Here is a 25,044-nt window from a genome sequence, read left to right as displayed (position 1 = left end):
TATGGCTGGGGCACAGTCCGGGCCTGAAGGAGCTGTGCAGGAGGGGATGGGTAGGATGAGTGCCCCCTATGGGCAGTGGGGAGAGTTGCCCGTTCAAGGTTTTATCATTGGTTTTCTTTGTAGTTTTTTAGTAGCAATAGGTATTTGTAGTTATGATAGAGTAGTTTTTGTGTACACAATTCTATGGCTCTATAAGTCTCCATTTATTTATGCTTGGCGCATTGCAAGCTGGGTTCTTTCTCCATGTGGTTCAAGGGTCTCTGAAAGGGGATATGGCTAAGTGTTTTGTTAAATGGTGCACCTGGAACATCAAGGGAAGTCATTTGCCTGTTAAAAGGAAAAGAAAAGTGCTTTCCAGCCTTAAGAGGGAAAAGATTGATATTGCCCTGTTGCAGGAAACCCATCTTGACAAAGGAGAACACCTGAAGTCACAACAGGGGAGTTATGATTGGGTATTCTTTTCATCCTTTACTATTAAAAGTAGGGGAGTGGCTGTACTTATCCAGAAAAAATCTTCCATCCGCATTATTAGAGCAGGTGAAAGATGAGCGAGGGTGCTTTGTGATACTTAAAGCCCTGATACATGGGGAGGAATATGGCATTTTAAATGTCTACTGTCCTCTGGCGCATTCCCTCAAATTTTTAATTAGTGCCTTCTCTAAGCTGAGTGCCTTTGGAACACAGCACATTATGGGGTGGGGGGGGAAGGATTTTAATTGCCTTCTGTATCCAACAGTGGACAGGATGCCTAGTGAGCCCCCATCTATCTCTTTGCAGGCGAAACATTTATGCGAGGAGTTGTGGCTGGTGGACATTTGGAGATGTCTTCACCCTACCGACAGGGACTTCACCTTTTCTTCAAACCTGCATACATGTCCCACGAGGATTGATCTTTTTCTGACACCCTCAACCCTTCTGGATTCGATTATGGATTGTAAAATTGGGAACATAGCTATCTCTGATCACATGGCAGTATATTTGGAGGTTAAGGCCAAGAGCGAGGGGCTAGGTTTGCGGCACTGGCGTCTGGATCCTTTTCTTCTTAAGGATTCCAAATTTGTGGAATACGTTTTGAGGGAGTTTCAGGAGTTTTTGACGATCAACTCAGGCATAGATAGTAGTCTGTCTATCCAATGGGAGACCGCTAAGGCCTTTGCTAGGTGAGTAGCTATTTCCTATTCAGCTAGCCGGAAACAACAGAAGGGGGAACAGCGTCTACTTGAGACATGGCTGAAAGCCACTGAGGCAGCATGTTTTGTGAGACCTTCATTGACCAAGCTACAGCGGATCACGGCCCTTCGGGCTGCCCTGAATTCAGTACTTACACAAACAGCAAAGAAAGAACTTGCTTTTGCTAAACAAAGGCTGTTTGAGTATGGGGATAGGCCAGGGAAGTATTTAGCATATCTGACTAGGAAAAAGCGTGCTCCCCAATCCATGACTGCAGTTAGAGACAGCGCCAGGGTCCTTCCATATGATGCCAAAAGGTTTAATGAGGCTTTTTAGAATTTTTAGTCTGAATTGCATCGGTCTGAAGGTTGCGAGGATAGGAGGGCCAAGATGGAAGCCTTTTTCAAGAGCTTGGACCTCCTGGAACCGGCCTCTCTCCTTAATGCCCCCTTGATAGTTCAGGAAATATAGGATGCAGCTAGGCCACCTCACAGTGGGAAAGCGGCTGGCCCTCATGGTCTCCCAGATGAATTTTATAAGGAATTAATAGAGATTCTGTCAGGGCCGATGCTGGAAATGTGCAAATACTCCAATATGCATGAATGCCTACCACCATCTTTGAGAGAAGCTAATACTTCCCTCATTCTTAAGAAGAGGAAGGTTTCTGAGGATTGTGCCTCATACAGGCCCATCTCTCTATTTAAAGTTCAGATTTTAAGATTCTGTCTAAGATATTGGCGCTGAGATTGGAGAAGGTTTTGCCCTATATTGTCAAAAGAGAACTAGACAGATTTTATAAGGGGCAGTAGGTCTTCTAATAATGTTAAAAGATTGCTGAATATGATCCAAGCATGTCAGCAACGATCGATCCAGGGATTGGTGATTTCCTTAGAAGCAGAGAAAGCATTTGAGTGGATAGAATGGCCATATCTCTTTTATGTCTTAGAGTGGTTGGGTTGGGTGGGGTCTTTGCTAGGTGGGTGGAGGTTTTATACCATCACCCTCTGGCCGCAGTCATCACCAACGGGTGAAGTCTTGGAACTTTAGGATTGACAGGGGTAGTCGTCAAGGCTGTCCCCTCTCACTGTTGTTATTTACATTGGTGCTAGAGCTGCTGGCAGAAGCCATTCATCAAAACATTCACATTAACCACTCTGGAAGTGGGATTGAGTGGTCACAAGATTACACCTATATGCAGATGATGTCCTTTTTTTTTATCAGACCCACCGACCTTCGTATTCCATCCGATACAATGTATTAATTCATTTGGGGCTATTTCAGGATATAAGATCAACTTTGCGAAGCTGGAGGCTATGCCTTTGGGGGACTTCAAGAAGTGCCAGAGGTTGAATGTGGCCCTAGCTTCCCCTTTAAGTGATCACGTTCCAGTTTCCAATACCTAGGTGTCTTTATTACCCCCATGTTTGATCGGTTATTTTGGACTCTTTTTGCTCACCTGCTCGACAATATTAAGCGGCATCTTCAGAGATTCTTCCAATTTCATGGCTGGGCCGAATAGCTCTTGTTAAGATGAATGTCCTTCCTCGTTTGCATATGATATCCCATGCATATGATCCTTATAATGTTTCTCAGGTCAACGTTGCGGAAACCTATGAGTTGGTTTAGTACATTTGTCTGGCGTCATAGCGGCCCCTCATCAAACTGACTAAATTGCAGTTATGTCAAGGTTGGGGAGGAGTTGATTTGCCAGACATCAGGAGGTATCAGTTGATTTCCATGCTGTCTTTTGTGTGCATTTTGATAGGTAACGATCCAAGCTCAATATGGCTGGATATCAAGGCCTCCCAGGCAAAGTGCCCTCTTATTAACCTGTTGTTCATGGATAAGATGAGGACAGTTATTGACCACTGCAGGTACTTTATTGTTATTAGTACGGTCAGGGCATGGAGGGCAATGCATCAGAGTTAGGGTTGCTTATCCAAGACTTGGCCACTCACTCCCATAGTTGGTATGCCGGGGTTCTGACCAGGGATAATGGACTCAAGGTTCAAACTTTGTGCAGAGCGAGGAGTTTCCAGTTTGGGAGACTTGTTTGAGGGAGAGATTATGATGTCTTTCAAGCAATTGAGCTGCAAATACAGGTTGCCCAGCAGAGATCTCTTCTGTTTTTTTCAGGTTAGGGATTTCATCCAGAAGAAGATTACGCTTCTCACTAAACCAGATAAGTCCGATACAAAGAGGTTGCTGCTTTGTGCCACAAGCACGCTTTCGGTTAGTGCCCTCGATTGCCTGCTGGGTAGTAGAGCCTGGCAGAATATTAACCAGTTATGTGAGGTTTGGGAGCAAGAGCTAGGAGTGGAGATCGCTTCTGAAATGTGGGAGGACACATGGCAGAATGTGCGAAAGATCTCAATTTGTAATAGGACATGCGCTATGCAGTTAAAAGTTAACAGGGTTAATTTGGCACCGGACCTTCTGGTGAAGTTTTTAAAAAAAGGCATCTATAATGCGCCCCAAATATAAAATAAGTGTAAGTACTCTTACCCATTTCTTCTGGACATACCACAGGCTCTGTCTTTATTGGAGCACTAAGCATGGCCAATCCACCTAACCTGTATGTGGTTGGACTGTGGAAAGAAATTGGAGCACCCAGAGAAAACCCTAAAAGACATAAAAGAGACCTAAGGGACAACGTTTTCACACAGTGGGAGGTACGTTTGTGGAATGAGCTGCCAGAGGAAGTGGTAGAGGCTAGTACAGTTGCAACATTTAAAAAGCATTTGGATGGGTAGATGAATAGGAAGGGTTTGGAGCGATATTGATCGGATGCTGGCAGGTTGGACTATATTGGGTTGGGATATCTGGTCGGCATGGACAAGTTGGATCAAAGGGTCTGTTTCTGTGCTGTGCATCTCTATGACTCTATGACTCAGGGAAAATGTGTAAACGCCACACAATTGGCTGATGGTGGGATTGAACCTGGGTCCCTGGTGTTGAGAGGCAGCAGTGTGAACCACTGAGCCACCATGCCATGCCTCTTGTTTGAGAACAGTTTCAAACTGGTCTGTCTTGAGTATCTCACCAAGTGGCAATCTAGATATTGCAAACCTAGTCCTACTGAGTGTTGGTGAGCTGTTCAATAATGGCAGACAACTGATTTAAGCATAGAGTTGTGTTCTTCTCTGACATCTACTTGTGTCTGTTCCAGCAGGGATTTCTGGAAATATAATTGAGAACACAATCCGAACTGGAGATCATGCGATCAATGATAGGGTACCATGTGCTGATCAGAGGATCACATTGTTTTGATCTTGTTGGCTGAAGTTTCAGAGTGCAGAGAAAAAGTGGCATTGGTTTGTTTGTTTTATTTGAATGTTCTTATTGGTGCAAGTGTATTGTCATCCTGGCACTAAACCAGAAAATGCTGCAAGTACTCAATAGGTCAGTCAACATCAGCAGAGAACCCGATTGGTTAATGTTTAAGGTATAACTATTCTTCTGAATTGATGAAACAAAGAAGCAGGTTTTCATCAGACTCTCCAGATTGCAGTCGAGTCTCTGGTCTACACCACTCTTTGCAAGATCCATCAGAAGAGGATCCCTAAGCATATGTTCATTTAACAGGTATAAGAGCATTCTGTCATGGTGCAAGTTGAACTTCAGGTATCCCCTCACATACAAGGAATGTGGAGTAGATGTCATTTGGAACATGAGAACTTATACTGCTCTGATTTCACCTGCAACTAATTGCCACCATTATTGCCCTCATCCCAACTATTGGAAGGAACAGATTCTGCCATCTTGGCCTCTGCTAAGGAAGTGACTATCTAAACCACTTGACTCTACGGATCTCTAACATCCTTAAAATCTATCTCTTCATGATTTATTTTCATCATGATGAAAAACATTAGAAGTTTTTTTTGCTTCAAAGTTCTGTATGAATGGAAAGTTGTATTAATCATACATAATTACAAAAATATCACCTCCCCTCCCTATTTATCGCTCCTCCAATTTTTCTCTGTTATCCTTATGTCCATTCTAAGTATGGTACCTAAGTGCCAAGAGCACCTATAGTACTTTATCTGAACGATGTTCTCAGAAGTTCATGATACTAAACTGTTCCTTATCACAGGGCACCTCAGTGGAACTTTAATGATCCGTGTTGCTGCTAACATCATTAGATACTCGAGAGATAATTGGAAAGGTCATGTGAAACAGATCAGAAGTGTCTATGACATCCTAAAGATGGACGCTAGCCACAGTACTTTTGGTTTCTGAACCTGAGTATTGATCAGCAAAGGGCTAATCGCAATGTATCAGTTAAATTATACAAATGCCAAAAGTTATTGGCACAAGCATTTAGAACTTGATTGTCATTCTCTCCACATAGTCTCATACAATCTGAATGGTATTGATTTCAATTTGGGGGCCTATTTATCAGTTGGAACATCTGAAGATGATCCATCATTTGCGTCTTTTTGCATAATGGTGCTAAATCCTTCTCTGATATTGCTGTTGTGGATGATATTTTATTTTGATATAATCTTTGCCATCTATGTCAGATCCTCTGAGCACATGCAAGTGTTTTGCTGTCACTCTCTCCTGGTGAATATTTCTGTATTATTGAATGAGAGGGAGAAAGAGTATGAATGATGGTGTGGGTAAGTACTTGTTTTATAACACTGAAGGTGAAGGTAGCTGTCCCTTTCCTCCTCTTACAGTTCAGTGGCATCCTAATTTTGTTAGTTAGCTAACATGATTGTTTCTATAGCTTTTGCATGTCCTAAATCCGATTACTTGCTAGCCAATCTGTGTAAGTGTAGTGCATCGACCTCCCAGTTTAAAAGATTCAAAACGCAGGTTCTCATCATGAGCTGTGTTCAGTGGCAAGCATTCTCCTCATTTTATGAACTTTAGGTGGTCCAGATATTTATATGCAGTCCCAACGATGCACAAAAGAATGTAGAACACCACCCCCCCCCAACCATTTCAGAAACAAATTATTTAAATGTCATTTTCTGTGCAGTAGCAATTCTCTTGTGAATGTTGATCACCGAAGATCAGTGAAAACTGAAAAGGTATTTTTAAAAATTTCCTTTGCTGGCTATTCCTGTGGCCTCATTGTATGGTTGTCAAAGGATTGAGGGTGGGGCAGGAAACTGGAATTAAGGTAGAAGATCAGCCACAACTTTACTGCACAGAGGAGGAAGCTCAGAAATTAGGGGAAAAGGTGACAGCATAATAAAGCTTGATGCTGTGATTCCAATTACTCACCACACACATCAATCTTGGTGGCAGCAGGCGAGGGACAGTATGGTCTGATGTGTAATAATACTAGTGAAGCAGCATTTAATCCAGAAAATTCAATTAATTTAATCCTCAATAATTGTCAAAGGCCAATAAAAGATATTGGTCAGCTTATACTCTGGGCAGAGAATGCATTGTTTCCAGCCAAGTAATAATGGTGTTTTGAGTCTTATTAGTTGAAGGTGTGAGACACCAAGGAACAACTGGCTTGCCTGTAGCGAAAATCCTTAGAGATTAACCAAAATGGTACCAACCTAGTGAAGTTGCAACACAGGATTACATGCATGCACACACCATGAAATGATGATTATAGACAGAGATGAGCAGACTTAGCCCAGCAGAGAGAGCAAACCTCTCTAGCTCAAACAGAAAATAGGTTTACCAGAAGTAAAATGCACATCCCAATCCTCAACCATGGGTGAAAGAGCTAAGTTTGAAGTATTTGCATGCCTCTTAAGGCAGATATGGTGAGTGAATTCTTGTTATTTTATGCTGAAAGATACACTCTGTCATGCATACTGGTTATCCAGCTAATTCAATTTGCAATCAGATATATCAGAAACAAGAAAGCACACAATATCCCCTTTTGACTACAGCAGACCTGCCCACTCAAGCTGGCTATGCCCGAGCTCAAGTATTTCAGTGCAACAATAATGCTGGAAGCAACCTGGAGAACACTTGACAATAATTATTTTTAATTAACCTATTTGGGCATGGTGTAACTCGTCTCCAGGGCAGCTGGGAATACCTACTAGCACAGGGCTAGGGGCACAATCCAATATACCACAAGATCTACAATAATACTTACGTATATTCTATCCAAAAAATATAGGATAATCTAACCTGACCAATTTGCCATTATATCAGCACCCTCCCAATTGTCAGTAAAATGATGGAAGACGACATCAGTAGTGCCATCAAGAGCCATCTACAAATCAATAATCTGCTCACCATTTCCCAATTTAGTTTCCCACCAGATGCTCAGCTCCTGAACTCATCAGTGTTGAGCTAAAGGTGATTGTAGAAATGAATGGCATGGAACAGAAATGATTAACAGAAAGCTTGATCGGTCTTAATGGAGAAACTACCAGTTTCTAGTTCTTTACAATTAATCCAGAAAGGACTAATGATTATGCCAGACTTGATGCAAATAACAATGAGTTATTCTTTTAAAGAAACCATCTGGCTGCATGTGCAAAGCAAATGGGATAAAATGTCTTCAGCAACATTACTTTTCGTTGTGGTCTATTAAATTCTGCATAATGATACTGAGCAAAAGATACAAAAATATTCAAATCAATAATATAAAATTAATTTATTACATAGTTAATAATTAATTAATTAGTTTGATCTCACTATTTTTGCACAGTGATGTCCACTGGTTTTAGTGTTATGTTGAAAGATCTTAAATGTAAAATCATTTGCCGCAAAGTACTTTTGATTCTGTATTGGGACTTTAGTCATTTTGAGCACATTTATCATATAACCATTAAGTCTAATAAAATACTTGTAATAAATTATTTTGAGAGTTGTTACATAAAGATTTCAAAATATTTTAAGCAGTTATCAACTTCCAAACATTTTCAATATACACCTGCAATGATTGGAAGATTTGACTTCTTCCTAGGTTAACAAGGTTAATGTAGATTAGGTACTATTGCTCCTGACTTCAACAATGAAGGAGGACTTAATGGATATGTTATTTTCTAAGAGGATGTTATTTATTTGCTTTGCAGGTAAAATTCTCTTCAGACGAAGTCACATCAGGGATGTAGCAGTCAAGAGGCTGAAACCAATTGATGAATACTGCAGGGTAAGTTCAGGGGGACAGAGCTGATAATCTTGAGCTCACATCTGCCTTATAATCTTTGAGAAATCTGATTGAGACAAATGTTTGCTTGTGTAGTCCGTCCACTTAAAGCATAAGAGATGGCAGACAGGAAAGCGTAACAGTAGACTACTGTCTAAAATCATGGAAGTACCATGTCTATGCCAAAAATACACCAACAATTGCACTTCTGTCGTCAGATGTTTCCACTGAGTACTCTATTGCTTCCCCAAATATCAAAAAACTTTTCATTCATATTACAGGATATTACATTTGCTCAGCTGAGAAAGAGAAAATAAATGCAATCTAACGCTAAAAAGCTTATCTTCAGTTCATGGAATTTATTCCTCTATCTCACAGAGGAAATACTTCTTTCTAGAATGAAAATAACAGTTCAGCCTTGTGCACCAGTACATGTTGCCCTATATGTTCAGGAAGCAGCCAAGGCATTTTGTTTGTGAGAGTAACTGTGATGGGTTGGATAGTTATACCAACCACAGTTGTTTTAGATTTTGTTAGTATTTATCAAATAATTTCTGTGCTGTAGAATGCTAATTCACTGAGAACCAAAGCATTTCTTTTTGTGTCACAATTAATACATTATGTGACATTAATGGTAAATTATCTTGGCTCATACTTTTTGAACTGTCTGCAGCCTTTGACGTGATTGACCACATTGCCCTCTTTCAGTTTCTCTCCACTATTTACAAGTTGGTTGGACAGCAGTCAGCTGGTTGCTATTCCATCAGCCCAATAGAAGGCAGTCACTTCCAATGACCACTCTTGATTGACTCGAACACCCCTGCTTCACCATTCCCAAAGATCTATCCTTGTCTCCACCCCCACTTCTGTCTCATATCTGTGTATTGTCAGTCACTGGCATTATCTACAAACACAATTCTGCATAACCACTGATGACACACAACTCTAACTCACCAGCAAACTGTCACTTTTTCTTGAAGTTCTCAGTTTGCTTGTCTGACATTCAGTGCTGTATGAGTAAAAATTTCTTCTGATTGATTGTTAGGAAGACTGAGGCATTGTCTTCACTCCCAGCCATTAAATTGTGTTCCATAGCCAAAGACTCCATCCCTCTCCCTGCAAACAGTTTGAAACAGATTTTTCACAAACTTTGTGACTTTCTGATCCTGAGCCATTAGTCATGTACTTGCTCCATCACCAAGACTTGGTAACATCTCTAGTCCCTGAAAACTGCCTTCATTCTTCTGCTGAAACCTTCACAATGCCTTTGTAATGTCTAGGCTTGACTATGCCAGTTCCCGTTTGACAACCTCTCGCATTCTGGTGACTGTAAACTCATGTGCATCCAAAACTCAGCTGCTCGTTTCCTTTTCACTCATCCAGTCCGAGTCATCCATCATTGTGCTCATTGACTCGCATCATCTCCCAGTCTGTGAACACTTAGATTTTTAACATTTTCATCCTTGCTTTTAAATTGCTTCATGGTTTTGCCTCTCCCTATTGTGGTGATCCATACCAGCCTCACTGACCTGAGATACCTGTGTTCCTCCAATCCAGTCTTATGGATTCCGATTTTAATCACTTCTTCATCTGCAGTCCTCTGTTCAACTGCCTAAACTCTAAGCTCTCGAATTCTATTCCTAACCTCTCTGTCTCTTGCTTTCTCTCTCCTCCTTTAAGTTGCTTCTTACAGTCTATCTCTTTGTTATCTTATGTGGCTAAGTCAAAGGGTTATATAATGCTCTTGAGAAGTACCTTCATGTTTTGCTACTTTCAAAATGTTACATAAACACAAATTGTTGTAAAAGTATATTTCAAGAAGTTAATGCAGAATATTTAATGTTGTAGCTTTGCAGGATTGTTTTCAAACAAAATTTAATCAATGTTGATGTATTGAATAGTAATACTTGTCTAATGACAGGAGGAATGAAGATGATAAAATATAGCACGTTTTTAAAATGTTTTGCATGGCCTTAATGAAAACATCAGCAAGATGCAGTAAAAAGCGAAATTTTCCTGTATTAAACAATATTTTTACTGTTATCAGCACATGCCAATATTTACAGTTCTCTGAGGTGAAAGCAGTTAATATAATGATATTACATTCTTTAGTTCATATATTTTTCTCCATGCAATCTAGTTTTTTTAACAATTTAAATACTTTGACAGAATTGATTCCATTGTTGTTCCAAAACATGACAGTTGTTTCCCTTTCATGTCCAATCAAGGTTGTCGTCATGGTGATTGTTGCTGATAATCTCTTGCTTTTATGTGCCAGAGACTGGCCTCTGACACAGGGTTTTACATCATGGCCCGATAACTGGGCCTCAGTGCTCGGGCAGGAGATGGGGCCAGGTACCTGGGCCAGTAGCAGCAGTGTGTCCCCTGATTTCTGGCCCTGCCATAGACCATCAATGAGTGTCAACTCGCCCGTTGAAATCAGGATCTCTATAGCTGAATGCAATCTAGTGTTTCCCTGATGCTCAAAGATGCATATTATTGGAGGTGGGATGTTCCTTTATCATGACAAATGTTCATTGAAATGTGTAAAATGGGGACCATCCTCAAAACATTGTTTCCAAATCACAACATCCAAGATAATACCAGTATGGAAAGCTACAGCATCAAAAGATATTTATTCAAGTATCCCCATTTACATTAAAGGAAACTTGCTTGCATCGCTCATAAAAATATAATTTGCAAACAAAATATTTCTTTCTAGTCTGTTACAATTTTGTCACTCCTTGCATGCACATTGCACAGAATCTGTCAAGAGTCAGTTTCTTTCTGCAAAGCATGCATTTTGTTGGCTATTCATCTGGTTTCTGCTGATTCCTGAATTGATATTGCTTCTCTGGGGAAGGTTGTCGTCATGGTGATTGTTGCTGATAATCTCTTGCTTTTGTTGGACAATTGCTAAGGTCTGAGACTGAAGTTTGGTGAAATCTGATCTGCGTATCAGCTATCTGCTATTGAGGAGTAATTTGTTTGGTTGTATGTATATTGTCACAACATCGGACATCTGTCTGATATTTCATGTTCACCATAAAATATCAGGATAATGACTTCTATGCATGGATCCTAAGTTGCAACATAAGCTGACATCAAGTGCATTGAACATTTGCCCTTTGACTTGGTATCCAATTGCCAGTTTGGGCAATTATTTCACAGCCTGTCAAAATGAAATTTGGCTTTGTTGTTTCACTTTGATCTTAGCAGACATGCCTGTTACTACTGGCTCAAGTATATTTTAACTACTGGCACAGTCATCTGCTTGTGATGTGATATTGGTTGCTGCACTGGACTACTTTTCATGTCTTGAGTAAGAATGTTTCTTCCCATAAATGCTGCCAGACCTGTCATCAGCGATTTCTGTTTTCATTCCTCTTCTCCGTTATCTGCAGTTCTTTGTTTTATTTCTTCATTTTAAGATTGCCTTACATGCATTTGTGCTGGATCTAGTCAATCTTTTGATGATTCCTTTGGAAATTTTCACTGTAGCCTCAATTTCTTTGGGAATATGGTGAAGATGTTTCTTAGAATTTCTCAATCATTCCTGAATTGTCTGAATTCTTCACTTGTGAGCTGAGAACCATTGAAGTTCATCACAATGCCATTGCCACTGAAATGCCTCTTAGGCATTCTCTGACCTCACTGCTTTAACTCTCAGTACTCTGAATAGTAGTCAACCATGATAAAAAAATCAGTTCCTGCGATAGCGAAGAGGTCTGTTCCAAAGATCATTCATTGTCTGCCTGGGATGTTGGGAATCGTGAGTGGCTCTTTAGTTTGATGTTCATTGCAAGTATTGAACTGGTTGATGGAGAACTTAAACTCATCGCTCAATTTTGACCAGTAGGAAGCTTCTCGTGCTTTCCCAGACTGGACTTGATTCCTAGAAGACTTGCGTGTCTTTATAGAAAATGTAGGTATGGTCCTTTTGTCCAGGGGGCCATCTCGGTGGCATTTTTGTCCAAGGGACCAAGATATTATTTAACACAGAAATAAAAATAGAATCATTCTCAAGGTGACTTTGTCTGTGTATACACTCCTCCTCCTGGCTTTATCATGGTAACTTTGCACCCAATATATTTTTGCATTTGCATATTAAATGAAATTCCTTTTAAGATTGTAGTTGGAGATCAAAAGAGATTTTTTTCTTACATCATCTTTCAAGATTCTAGCTGACAGCTGTAAGCAACCAGGGTTAACTTGACGTGTAATGTTTTAGTGCGGTGCAAGTAATGTTTCCAGCTGTTCTGGGGAGCTCATTGTACAATAAAACAAATTATGCTCTTAGACTAAGTCTGGGTTCTGATCATGTATGAAAGGAGCTATGTCATAGTGATATCAGTTCACATGGAAGTGGGGCCTGGGTCTATGGGGTTCCAGGTAAAACATTCTATTTCACTATCCTCACTAGCCCTATCACCGTCCTCTGGGAGAAAGTGAGGACTGCAGATGTTAGAGATCAGAGTCAAAAGGTGTGACTCTAGAAAAGCACAGCAAGTCAGGCAGCATCGGAGGAGCAGGTGAGTCGATGTTTTGGGCATGATCCCTTCATCAGGAATATGGGGAAGGGGAGCCCAAAGGGGCTAAGAGATAAATAGGAGGGGAGTGGGGCTGGGAGTAGGGAAGGTAGCTTGGAAGATGATAGGTGGGCGCAGGTGGGGGGTGAGGGGGGCAGTGATGATAGATAGAATGGAGGGAGGAGTGGGTAGGTAGGAAGGAAGATTGTCAGGTGGGAGAAGTACGAGGGTGGTGCCAAGTTGGAGGTTTGGATCTGCGATAAGGTGGGGGGAGGGGTGATGGGGAAACTAGTGAAGTTAACGTTGATGCAGAGTGGTTGGAGGATCCCTAGGTGGAAGATGTGGCATTCTTCCTCCAGTTGCGTGGCTAGGATTTGGTGGTGGAGGAGGTCCAGGACTTGCATGTCCTTGGTGGAGTGGGAGGGGGAGTTGAAGTTATTGGCCACAGGGCAGTGGGGTTGTTTGATGCGTGTATCCCGGAGAGGATCTCTGAAACATTCCGCAAGTTGGCATCCTGTCTCCCCAATGTGGAGGAGACCACATCGAGAGCAATGAATACAACAGATTAGGTGTTTGGATGTGCAGGAAATTCTCTGCCAGATATGGATATATCAGGTCCCAAAGGATTGAATACTTTTGAGAAAGTGGAATAATGGTGCCCGTTGAGTAGAGCAGAAAATCCCTATGTCGCCTTCCCCTCTCTATCCATAATCTCTTCTATTCTTGAGATATCTGTAGTCCTCTAATTCTGGCTCTTGAATATCTCCAGTCATAATTGCCCTACTATTGAATACCTTGCCTTTAGTTGTCCAGATCCCAACTCTGGAATTTTGTTCCTTTTCCATACCCAATTTCTGCTCGACCCCACCTTTTTCTGTTTAACCTCACCCTTTCCTCAGATACAACCTTGTTGTTGATGCATGGCGGCACGGTTGCTCAGTGGTTAGCACTGCTGCCTCACGTGCTAGGGACCCGGATTCGAATTACACCTCGGGCGAGTTTGCACATTCTCCCCGTGTCTGCGTGGGTTTCCTCCGGGTGCTCCGGTTTCCTCCCACAATCCAAAGAAGTGCAGGTCAGGTGAATTGGCCATGGTAAATTCCCCGTAGTGTTAGATGTATTAGTCAGGGATAAATATAGGGTCGGGAAATGGGTCTGGATGGGTTACTCATTGGAAGGTCGGTGTGGACTTGGGCCAAATGGCTTGTTTCCATACTGTAGGGAATCTAATCTAATCTATTCCACATCCTTTAAGACACTCCTTACAACCTATCTCTCTCAACAAACTTTTGGTGTTCTGATGATGCTATTGCTATACAGGTGTACTTTGTTTTGCAATGCTCCATCAGAGCAGTTTGGGCTGTTTCATTACAAAAGAGGCACTATGTAAATATAGCTTGTTGACACAAAGTAGTTCATTAGTTGGGCTGAGACTGATTTGATTCATTTGAGCGTTTGCTTCACATAGCTAAAACTCCTTAAGTAATAGTATTCTGTACAATGTTTGTGTGATTTGTATCCAAATATGTTAGGGACTGTATTGAAGTGGTTTGATTTGATGTCACACCCTTATGATCATTTAATTAGCATTTGCCCACCCATATTTGAAGAAATGGATCACGGCATCACTTCCTGTCAAAATTCATATACGCAAAATTAACTGGACTACAGTAATCCACTATTTACTCTGGAACTCATTGGAAAGGTAGCAGAAAATCCAGTCAAGATTTTGAAATGGGGAAGCTTTAAAGCAAAAGAAATTTCAAACTTTTATTTATCAACAGCATCATAAGACAAGTTGTATTGGAGCACATCAGGCTGAAAAGACTATAAAACGTCATTATTTTCTCTTTTGGAAGTAAGACTGTAAAATAGATTTTCAAAGTTAATATCTCTATGCATTGTGAATGCCCGATAACTAATATTTAGTTTATGTCACCATTTGTTCACTGTTGTTTCTTCACTTATGGGATAAGATTCTGCTGAGCAGCCCCTAAACAGCAGAACTTTTATCTCAATGTCCAGTTTATTTGTGAAAATACATTATCACTTAATTTATAAGAAAATTTACTGGAGCGTGAACTGGTGCAAGTTGCAATTAATGCTGCTCAACAGAATACTGTTGTATGTTAATGGATATTTTTAATACTGTTGTTTAGTTGTCAGTTACACATTACGTTGGATCAATATCTTCAAGCTGAAACTCCGTAATATTTGATTTGATTTATTATTGTCCCATGTACCGAGATACAGTGAAAAGTATTATATTGCATGCTAACCAGACAAATCATACCTTGCTGAAAATGTGTTGCTGGAAAAGCGCAGCAGGTCAGGCAGCATCCAAGGAGCAGGAGAATCGACGTTTCGGGCATGAGCCCTTCTTCCTGAAGAAGGGCTCATGTCCGAAACGTCGATTCTCCTGCTCCTTGGATGCTGCCTGATCTGCTGCGCTTTTCCAGCAACACATTTTCAGCTCTGATCTCCAGCATCTGCAGTCCTCACTTTCTCCTAAATCATACCTTGCATCAACCTAATAGAAAAGAATGCAGAATATACAGGTTGTTCTGCTATAACGCACATTTAGAGTCATAGAGATGTACAGCACGGAAACAGACCCTTCAGTCCACCTCATCCATGCCGACCAGATATCCCAACCTAATCTAGTCCCATTTGCCAGCACTTGGCCCATATCCCTGCAAACCCTTCCTATTCATATACCCAATATACCGACCACTGCAGCGGACAGCTGGAACTGACAACCGGAAGCGGCAGATTCAAACCACTACAAATGCCAGAGGAAAGATCACAGAAGCGCTTCACAGGAGGCTTCCAAGCACTGGGGATGTTACCTAGACAGGGGACGAAATGTCTGCAACACAAATTCCCAGCTTGGCGAACAGAACCACAACATTCATATACCCATCCAGATGCCTTTTAAATGCTGTAATTGTACCAGCCTCCACCACTTCCTTTGGCAGTTCATTCCATACATGCACTACCTTCTGCATGAAAAGGTTGCCCCTTAGGTTCCTCCTATATCTTTACCTTCTCACTCTAAACCTATGCCCTCTAGTTCTGGGCTCCCCCACCGCAGGAAAAAGACTTTGCCTATTTATCCCATCCATGCCCGTTATGAATTTATAAACCTCTATAAGGTCACCCCTCAGCCTCTGATACTCCAGGGAAAACATCCCCAGCCTATTCAGCCTCTCCATGTAGCTCAAATCCTCCAACCCTGGCAGCGGTCATGGAAATCTTTTCTGAACTTTTTCGAGTTTGACAACATCCTTCCGATAGGGAGGAGACCAGAATTGCATGCAATATTCCAAATGTGACCTAATCACTTTTCTGTACAACTGCAACATGACCTCCCAACTCCTATACTCAATGCTCTGACCAATGAAGGAAAGCATACCAAATACCTTCTTCACTTTCCTATCTACCTGCGACTCTATTTTCAAGGAACTATGAACCTGCACTCCAAGGTCTCTTTGTTCAGCAACACTCCCTAGGACCTTACCATTAAGTATATAAGTCCTGCTAAGATTAGCTTTCCAAAAATACAGCACCTTGCATTTATCTAAATAAAACTCCACCTGCCACTCCTCAGCCCACTGGCTCATCTGATCAAGATCCCATTGTAATCTGAGGTAACCTTCTTCGCTGTCCACTACACCTCAAATTTGGTGTAATCTGCAGACTTAATAACTATACCTCCTATGTTCATATCCAAATCATTTGTATAAATGACAAAAAGTAGTGGACCAAGCACCGATCCTTGTAGAACTCCAGTGTTCACAGGCCTCCAGTCTGAAAAACAATCCTCCACCACCACCATCTGTCTTCTACCTTCAAGCCAGTCGTGTGTCTGAATGGCTATTTCTCCCTGTATTCCATGAGCTCTATACTTGCTAACCAGTCTCCCATGGGAATCTTGTCGAACGCCTTACGGAAAACCAAATAGATCACATCCACTGCTCTGCCCTCATCAATCCTCTTTACTTTTTCAAACATCTCAGTCAAGTTCGTGAGACATGATTTCCTACGCACAAAGCCATATTGACTATCCCTAATCAGTCCTTGCCTTTTCAAATACGTGTAAATCCTGTCCCTCAGGATTCCCTCCAATGACTTGCCTACCACCGACATCTGGCTCACCAGTCTATAGTTCCCTGGCTTGTCCTCACCACCTTTCCTAAATAATGGTACCACATTAGCAAACCTCCAGTCTTCTGGCACCTCACCTGTGATTATCGATGATACAAATATCTCAGCAAGGGCCCAGCAATCACTTCCGTAGTTTCCCATAGTGTTCTAGGGTACACCTGATAAGGTCCTGGGGATTTATCCACCTTGATGCATTTCAAGACACTTCCTCCACTGTAATATGGACATTTAGCAAGATGTCACCATCTATTTCCCTATATTCTACCTTCCATGTCCTCCTCCACAGTAAACAGTGATGCAAAATACTCGTTTAATATTTCTGCCATCTCCTGCAGCTCCACACAAAGGCTGCCTTGCTGATCTTTGAGAGGCTCTACTCGCTCCCTAGTTATCCTTAATGTATTTGTAAAAACCCTTTGGATTCTCCTTAACTCTATTTGCCAAAGCTATCTCATGTCCCCTTTTTGCCCTCCTGATTTCCCTCTTAAGTATATTCCAACTGCCTTTATCCTCTTCTAAGGATTCACTCGATCTCTCCTGTCCAGACCTGACATAGGCTTCCTTCTTTTCCTTAACCAAACCCTCAATTTCTCTAGTCATCCAGCATTCTCTCCAGCTACCAGCCTTTCCTTTTACCCTAACAGAAATATACGGTCTCTGGACTCTCATTGTCTCATTTCTGAAGGCTTCCTATTTTCCAGCTGTTCCTTTTATCTGTGAACATCTGCACAGCTTTTGAAAGTTCTTGCCAGTACTGTCAAAATTAGCCTTCCTCCTATTTAGAACTTCAACTGTTAGATTTGGTCTATCCTTTTCCATCACTATTTTAAAACTAATAGAAGTATGGTCGCTAGCCCCAAAGTGCTCCCCAACTGTCACCTCATGGTCCTGCCCTGCCTTATTTCCCAAGAATAGGACACGTTTTGCACCTTCTCTAATAGGTACATCCACATACTGACTCAGAAAAGTTTCTTGTGCACTTGTAACAAATTCCTCTCCATCTAAACCCTTAGCACTATGGCAGTCCTAGTCTATGTTTGGAAAGTTAAAATCCCCTACTATAATCACCCTACTATTCTTACAGATTACTGAAATCTCCTTACAAATTTGTTTCTCAATTTCCTGCTGACTGTTCGGGGGTCTATAATACAATCCCAATAGGGTGATCATCTTATTTCTCAGTTGCACCCAAATAACTTCCCTGGATATGTTTCCAGGAATATCCTCCCTTAGTACAGCTGTTATGCTATCCCTTATCAAAATGCCACTCCTCCCTCCTCTCTTGCCTCCCTTTCTATCCTTCCTATAGTATTTGTATAGTATTTGGAACATTAAGCTGCCAGTCCTGTCCGTCCCTGAGCCACATAATTGCTAAGATATCCCAGTCCCATCTTCCTAACCATCCCCTGAGTTCATCTGCCTTACCTGTTAGGCCTCTTGCACTGAATTAAATGCAGTTTAATTTATCAGTCCTACTTTGTTCTCTGCTTTGTTCCTGCCTGCCCTGACTGTTTGATTCGCTTCTTTTCTGAACTGTACCAGTCTCAGATTGATCTTTTTCCTCAGTATCTCCAACCTCTTCCTCCTTACTAGTTTAGATCCTCCCAAGCAGCTCTAGCAAATCTCCCTGCAAGCATATTAGTCTCCTTCCAATTCAGGTGCAATCCATCCTTCTTGTATTGGTCACATCTACCCCAGAAGCGATTCCAATGATCCAAAACTGTGAATCCTTCTCTCATACACCAGCTCTTCAGCCACACATTCATCTGCTCTATCCTCCTATTCCTACCCTCACTAGCTCATAGCACTGGGAATAATCCAGGTATTACTACCCTCGAGGACCTCCTTTTTAAATCCCTGCCTAGCTTTCTATATTCTCCCTTCTGAATCTCATCCTTCCTCTGTCGTTGGTTCCAACGTGTACGATGACCTCTTGCTGGTCCCTCTCCCCTTTGAGAATGTTTTGCACCCTCTCTGAGACATCCTGGCACCAGGGAGGCAACTCACCATTCTGATTTTTCACTGCTGGCCGCAGAAACTTAACTCTGCCCCTGACTAGAGAGTCCACTAACACATCGCTTAGAAGCTGATGTATCCCTCATTACATTAGAGCCAGTTTTAATACCAGAAACTTGGCTGTTCATGCTACATTCCCCTAAAGTCCATCACCCCCTACATTTTCCAAAACAGCATACTTGTTTGAAATGGGGATAGCCACCGAAGACTCTGTACTGCTCGCCAACCTCTCCTACCTTTCTTTGAGTTAACCCATCTACCTGATTGTATCTGCAGCTTTCCTCCCTTCCAATAACTGCCATCCATCACACCCCCCTACCTCTTGTAATTTCCTCATTGCCTTTAACTGTTGCTCCATTGATCCATTCAATCTGACAGTATTCACAACCAATGTCATTCATTGGTTGCAGCTTATGTAATGTATTTGCCACGTAGGTTGCTGATATATGCTGTTGGTATGACACTGGCATGGCACAGATATAATCCTCAGTAGCTCTTAAACTCTCCCCAAACTCCACGTCCAACAAGAAGAGCATATCATTCTATTAAAGGCCATTTTGCTCCTTCCAGTCGACAGACTCAGAAAATCTCACCATCTTATTCCTCGATAAAACACTGCTCCGGGTGAACTTAATAGTTATGGCTCATATTTTAAAAATTTAATCAAGAGACAGATCCCAATAAAAACATATAATCAAGAAAGAACCCAGCCTACTCACTATTTCGTCAGCATGAATTGGCTAGAATGTGATTGATGAATTGTGGACATTGTTTGGTAACACAAACTTCCTACTGAGCTGGTATCACGATTTTCTGTCAGTGACCTTCAACAACATGATTTTCTTTGGTGGTTTTCTATGGTGCAATTTTCTATAGAGCGTGTTTGCAAAGGAACACAACTGTTGTGTTACAGCAGAGCAACCTGGAATGTTACAGCTATGCAGAGGGTGCAGAGAAAGACCAACTCTAATAGATCAGAGGACCACTTTTAAGTCTGATAACAGTGGGAGAGAAGCTGTTCTTAAGTCTGTTGGTACGTGCTTTCAAACTGTTGTATTTTCTGCCCAGTGGAAGAGAGTGTAACCGGGGTGGAAGGAGTCTTTGATTATGTTGGCTGCTTTCCCAAGGCAGCTGTAGACAAAGATAATGGAAAGAAGGCTGATTTTCGTTATTGACCCGGCTGTGTTCACAACTGTCTGTAATTTCTTGTGGTTTTGGGCAGAACAGTTGCCATACCAAGCTGTGATGCAGCTGGACAGGATGCTTTCTATGATCCCTCCAGAGTACTTCTTTATCTAAATTGTTTCAAATTAGAATATTTGTGAAAGCAAAGAGACAGAGATAGAAAACAGTGCAAAGAAGGTGGGTTATTTAGTTATAATGTGCTGCTGTTGAAATACTATTGGTTTGACAATCTATCACATTGAAGTTGAATGGCAAGTCCTGGCAGAAGAACTCTATTAAAAAAAGAGTAAATCCCAGTGTAACTAAGCACTGTTGTGATTTCATGTCAATAAAGCCTTGTAAATGTAATATTTGGCATTCAATCCAATAGTAACTGTTGAAACTTGCCACAACGATCTTTGATTTCATAGTATGCAGTTTAATATTACTGTTGTGTACACGGATATGCATTAGCCTCACCATGTCATCATGGCATATCTACAACTTACTTAGAATGCAGACCTTCAATTCAATATTGCAATTTGGATTGTACCAGCACTTTTCCAGTGTAATGCTGCTGCCAGGCTGCTCTGCCTTTCCCTGTCCTTTTATGGATTACAGAGCAAACACAGAGCTTGGCTGCTTATAGTGGTTGCCAACAATGATTGGGGTTAACGTCTTACCGCATTGCACTGTACCATGCCAGTGTCACACCAACAGCATGTATCAGCAACCTACGTGGCAAATACATTACATATGCTGCAAACAAATGGCCAAAGTCAAAGGGGAGCAGCTCTCCGTCAAGGTCAGGAGTTACAGTCAGACACATGCATTACCCAGTATTGGTCCACAGGTTTGGACACAGTCCATTTGTCACTTGGGATAGTCTGGTTTGGGGTTCTGCATCAGTATATTCCCAGGTCAATCCTGCAGCTCCAGTGCAACCAGTTAGAAGATTAGCAGTAAGTCAGCTGGAGATGCACAGATATCAGTTAGAGGTCTGTCCTTCCAAGTCTGTCTCTGTGTGTGTCTGTGTTAGTGTGGGTGGGGACGGAGTTAGTTGTGAAGATGTCAAGATATTAAGCTATGCTTGGCATTAGGAAAAGAGTAGCACTTGCTTAGGCAGGATTTTAACATGGTATGGCACTAGGAGCAGTACAGTAGCAATACATTTATGAATGTGAGATTCTGTTTCCAATGTAGTGGCTACATATATATCCTCAGAGCCTTCCTTTTTAATTGCCCTCCTACTCTGTCTACTGTAAAGGGCTATTCATAGCTAGATCTTCAGCATTTATTGTTTTCAGTACAGATTCCAGCATCTACAGAAACTTGCTTCCGCAATTGACCTGAAGCCCAGCTGTGTTTCAAAATATGTAGCAGGAAATCCCAGCAGTTGCAAGTATTTCTGCTGATGAGCGCAAGATAGTGGAGGAGTTGTACGATTGAACACAAGTAGACATTGCTGGAGAAACTCAGCAGGTCTGGCAGCATCTGTGGGAAGAAAGCAGAATTAATGTTTTGAGTCTGGTGACTCTACAGATCGGATTCTAAATGTTAGCTCTGCTTTGTCCCCAACCGTTGCTGCCAGATCTGCTGGGTTTCTCCAATTTCTGTTTTAGTTTCAGATCACCAGTATCTACAGTTCTTTGTTTTATTTTATATGTAATGAGTTGAGCAGCAGAGAATTGCATGAGATAACTCACTAGAGCTCACAGAGCAAAATCCTCCATGAAATTCCCTGGAACTGATATTTTGATGCATTATATTTTGGCACAATTCAGCCCATTGTATCAATTCTGGAGACAGATTTCTATACCAGGAAAATGGAACAAGAGTCATTCTGCCCCTGGAGTCAATTCTGCTGTTACATTAGATCCTAATATGTACCTTAATTCCATTTTATTTTGTCTCCATTTGCTTTAATACTGCTAACTATAAAATCTATCAACTTCTTTGGCCTAGAGTGGTAGATAAATCAGATTTAAATAGAGTAAATGCTACCAACAACTTGAGATATTTGAGAGGATTAAGAGAAGTTTAAATTTATTGTTTTGGATATTTTCCATTTTGAAATATTTTAAAATGTGAAACCAATTAAAAATGGAAATTCTTGTCAGCAATTGTTTTGAAGATGCATTGCTAATGGGTAGTGTAAGATAACAACAGTGTGGTGAGTTCTTTAGGAGAAACATTTAAACTTAACACTGCCAATTTGCTGCTCTTAAATGCGGTTGAAATATTTTCCATGCTGCTGCTGCTCTTTGAATTCTTTACTGAAAACTCTTTGATTGTAGAGATCAAAGAGACATGGTGAAGCACTGTTTATAAGTTAGCAAATCAGAAACTTTTTTGACTTTGCAAGTCAGTGTCTAAAGCAACTAAAGCGCCAGATGTGTATGGTATGTGTAAAAGGGTGTCCTTGCTCTTTTTATGAGATTACCCTTTTTACAGCTTCAATCTGTTACATGATACCTGTGGGCAGTTTACATAAGACTTTGTGTCACAATAAATAATACAGGGCTCCCATAGGAACAATGGGTTACAAACTGCTAAAGAATATCTGTTATTAATGTTTCTTTCTATGGATGAAGCTTTTCCACAATTTGGTGGAGAACTAGATAAATAATTATTGAAATTCTCTGGTGTTGGACATTGACACATTGTTGAAACAGACATCTGTTTAGAAACAAATTGGTAGCATAGGAGCAAAATGGATTGATGATTGAAGATACTATTTCAGAATGCAGGGCAATTTCCTCTATGCCCTTGTGTGCAATGAAATTGCAAGCATCTTAAAAAGACCTGTATTTAGATAGTGCCTTTCACAGTCAGGTTGTCAAAAGCACATTCAGCCAATGAAGTATTTTTTAATGACAATCAACTGCTATTTTAATATTGGAAATACAGTTGGTAATTCATGCATAGCCGCAAATAGCAATTAAATAAGTGCACAGATCAACATACAGTCTAGAAATGTACAGCACGGAACCCTTCAGTCCAGCTCATCCATGCCAAATAGATATCCCAACTTAATCTAGTCCCACCTGCCAGCGCCTGGCCCATATCCCACCAAACCCTTCCTATTCATAAACCTATCCAGATGCCTTTTAAATGCTAAAATTGCCTCCAGATATTTCCTTTGGCAGCTCATTCCATACGTGTACCACCCTCTGCGTGAAAAAGTAAATACTTTCATTTAGTGGTCAGAGTACGGAGTATAGGAATTGGAATTTATGTTGCAGCTGTACAGGATACTTTGAAATATTGTGTGTAATTCTGGTCTCATTCCTATCGAAAGAATGTTCTGAAATTTGAAAGGGTTCAGAACAGATTTATAAGGATGTTGCCAAGGTTGGAGCGTTTGAACTCTAGAGAGGCTGAATAGGTTGAGGCTGTTTTCCCTGAAATGTCGAAGAATGAGGGGTGACCTTATAGAGGTTTAAAAAATAATATTTAACTCATTCCTGCCCTTCATTCAACCACATGTCGCACCTGGAGTAACACAGTAGAAATCAAATTCCACAGTTGTTACATAAGTTTTGAGATTTTAAGAAGTACATAAAATGCCCAATTTACCTTAAACAAAAACCAAAATTGCTGGTGAAATTCAGCAGGTCTGCCAGAAGCAGTGGGAAGAAAACGGAGTTAAAATTTCGAGTCCGGCAACACTTCACCAAAACTGATAGCAGCTTACATTGAAGTGATAGCTGCACAGGCAGCTACTAGAGGCAATAAAATCCATTATGTCTAATACTGTTGATCACTTTTTCAGCTGTTTGTTCCTGGCCAGTACTACTTGCTTTCCACATTCTCTTCTTATCAATCTGCATTTAAATTGTAGAGTTGTGCTTTTCTAATATAAGACCATTGCCTCCTGAGAGTGGTATTTTTTCCAAGCAAAATGAAATAGGTTTGTTTACAGCTGCAGTTAAATCCTCTTAAAAAGATGTCGTCAGGATTTTGACGTTATCCTTTAAGTCTGGTTTTCACTGGGGCAAGATTGAAGACAGTTGTTGAAACTTTATTGCTGGAACAGCACAGCAGGTCAGGCAGCATCCAGGGAACAGGAGATTCGACGTTTCGGGCACAGGCCCTTCTTCAGGCCTGAAGAAGGGCCTGTGCCCGAAACGTCGAATCTCCTGTTCCCTGGATGCTGCCTGACCTGCTGTGCTGTTCCAGCAAGAAAGTTTCAACTTTGATCTCCAGCATCTGCAGACCTCACTTTCTCCTCCAAGATTGAAGACAGACAGGAAATCCTTTGGAGTGATTAATAAGTAAACAAAATTAGCAAATACACTACTTAACCACCAATTCTGGATTTAACGTGACCTATCAATGACTTATCAATGCCTGGTAAGCTGGATAGACTTTGATTAGATAAACTGAAGAGCTCCAATCCTGGCCAGCTGAGACACTATGGTTCATATCACTGATTCTCTTGGAGAGTGCTTTTACTGTTTGATAGGTGATTGCCATCTCACCTTCAACTGATAGCATGGGAGCAACTTATGTAATTTTACCTTACATCTCTGAGAGACAAGAAGAAAGGAACATCTCCGGCAGCAGAAACTGCACAAGTAACAAATCCGATCTCCTCAGCTGCTTAACTTTCCACAGGGTACGGAGAAGGACACCAAGATCCACTTAGAAGAAGGGCCAACCCCAAGTCTTTAGGCAACTCTTTCAACTTTTCTTAGGACACTCGGGATGTTGCAGCAAGTCACTGATGCTTGCAGTGTCCTGGAAGAAGGCTATCTCCCCAGTGGATCAGGTGGACACACATTACTAGTGCCTAACAAGATACCTGTCACTGGAGAATCTCCATCTGCCCCAGGCCTCTTGTTCAAAGCAGAGAGGTGAGTGGTCCAACAACTGACGAGATGAGAAAACATTTGTGGAGGCTGACTTTGGGGCATG

At 41.3% G+C, this 25,044-nt stretch overlaps 1 protein-coding gene across 2 annotated transcripts in view; it reads left to right on the top strand.

Annotated features, from left to right (window-relative positions):
* sh3pxd2b (SH3 and PX domains 2B) overlaps positions 1-25,044 on the top strand; it is a 337,393-nt gene that overhangs the window by 149,621 nt on the left and 162,728 nt on the right. For both annotated transcript variants that reach the window (XM_043703800.2, XM_043703799.2), the window contains exon 4: positions 8,175-8,251. In XM_043703800.2, coding sequence (XP_043559735.1) covers positions 8,175-8,251 — 77 coding nt within the window. The remainder of the gene's footprint in view (positions 1-8,174; positions 8,252-25,044) is intronic.

Source organism: Chiloscyllium plagiosum, unplaced genomic scaffold, assembly GCF_037043375.1.
Source record: "Chiloscyllium plagiosum isolate Xiang-an unplaced genomic scaffold, Cpla_swu_hap1 HiC_scaffold_16, whole genome shotgun sequence".
In the NCBI taxonomy this organism is placed as follows: domain Eukaryota; kingdom Metazoa; phylum Chordata; class Chondrichthyes; order Orectolobiformes; family Hemiscylliidae; genus Chiloscyllium; species Chiloscyllium plagiosum.
The sequence above is the reverse complement of the archived record's forward strand: the minus strand, read 5'-3'. Positions and strand labels throughout refer to the sequence as shown.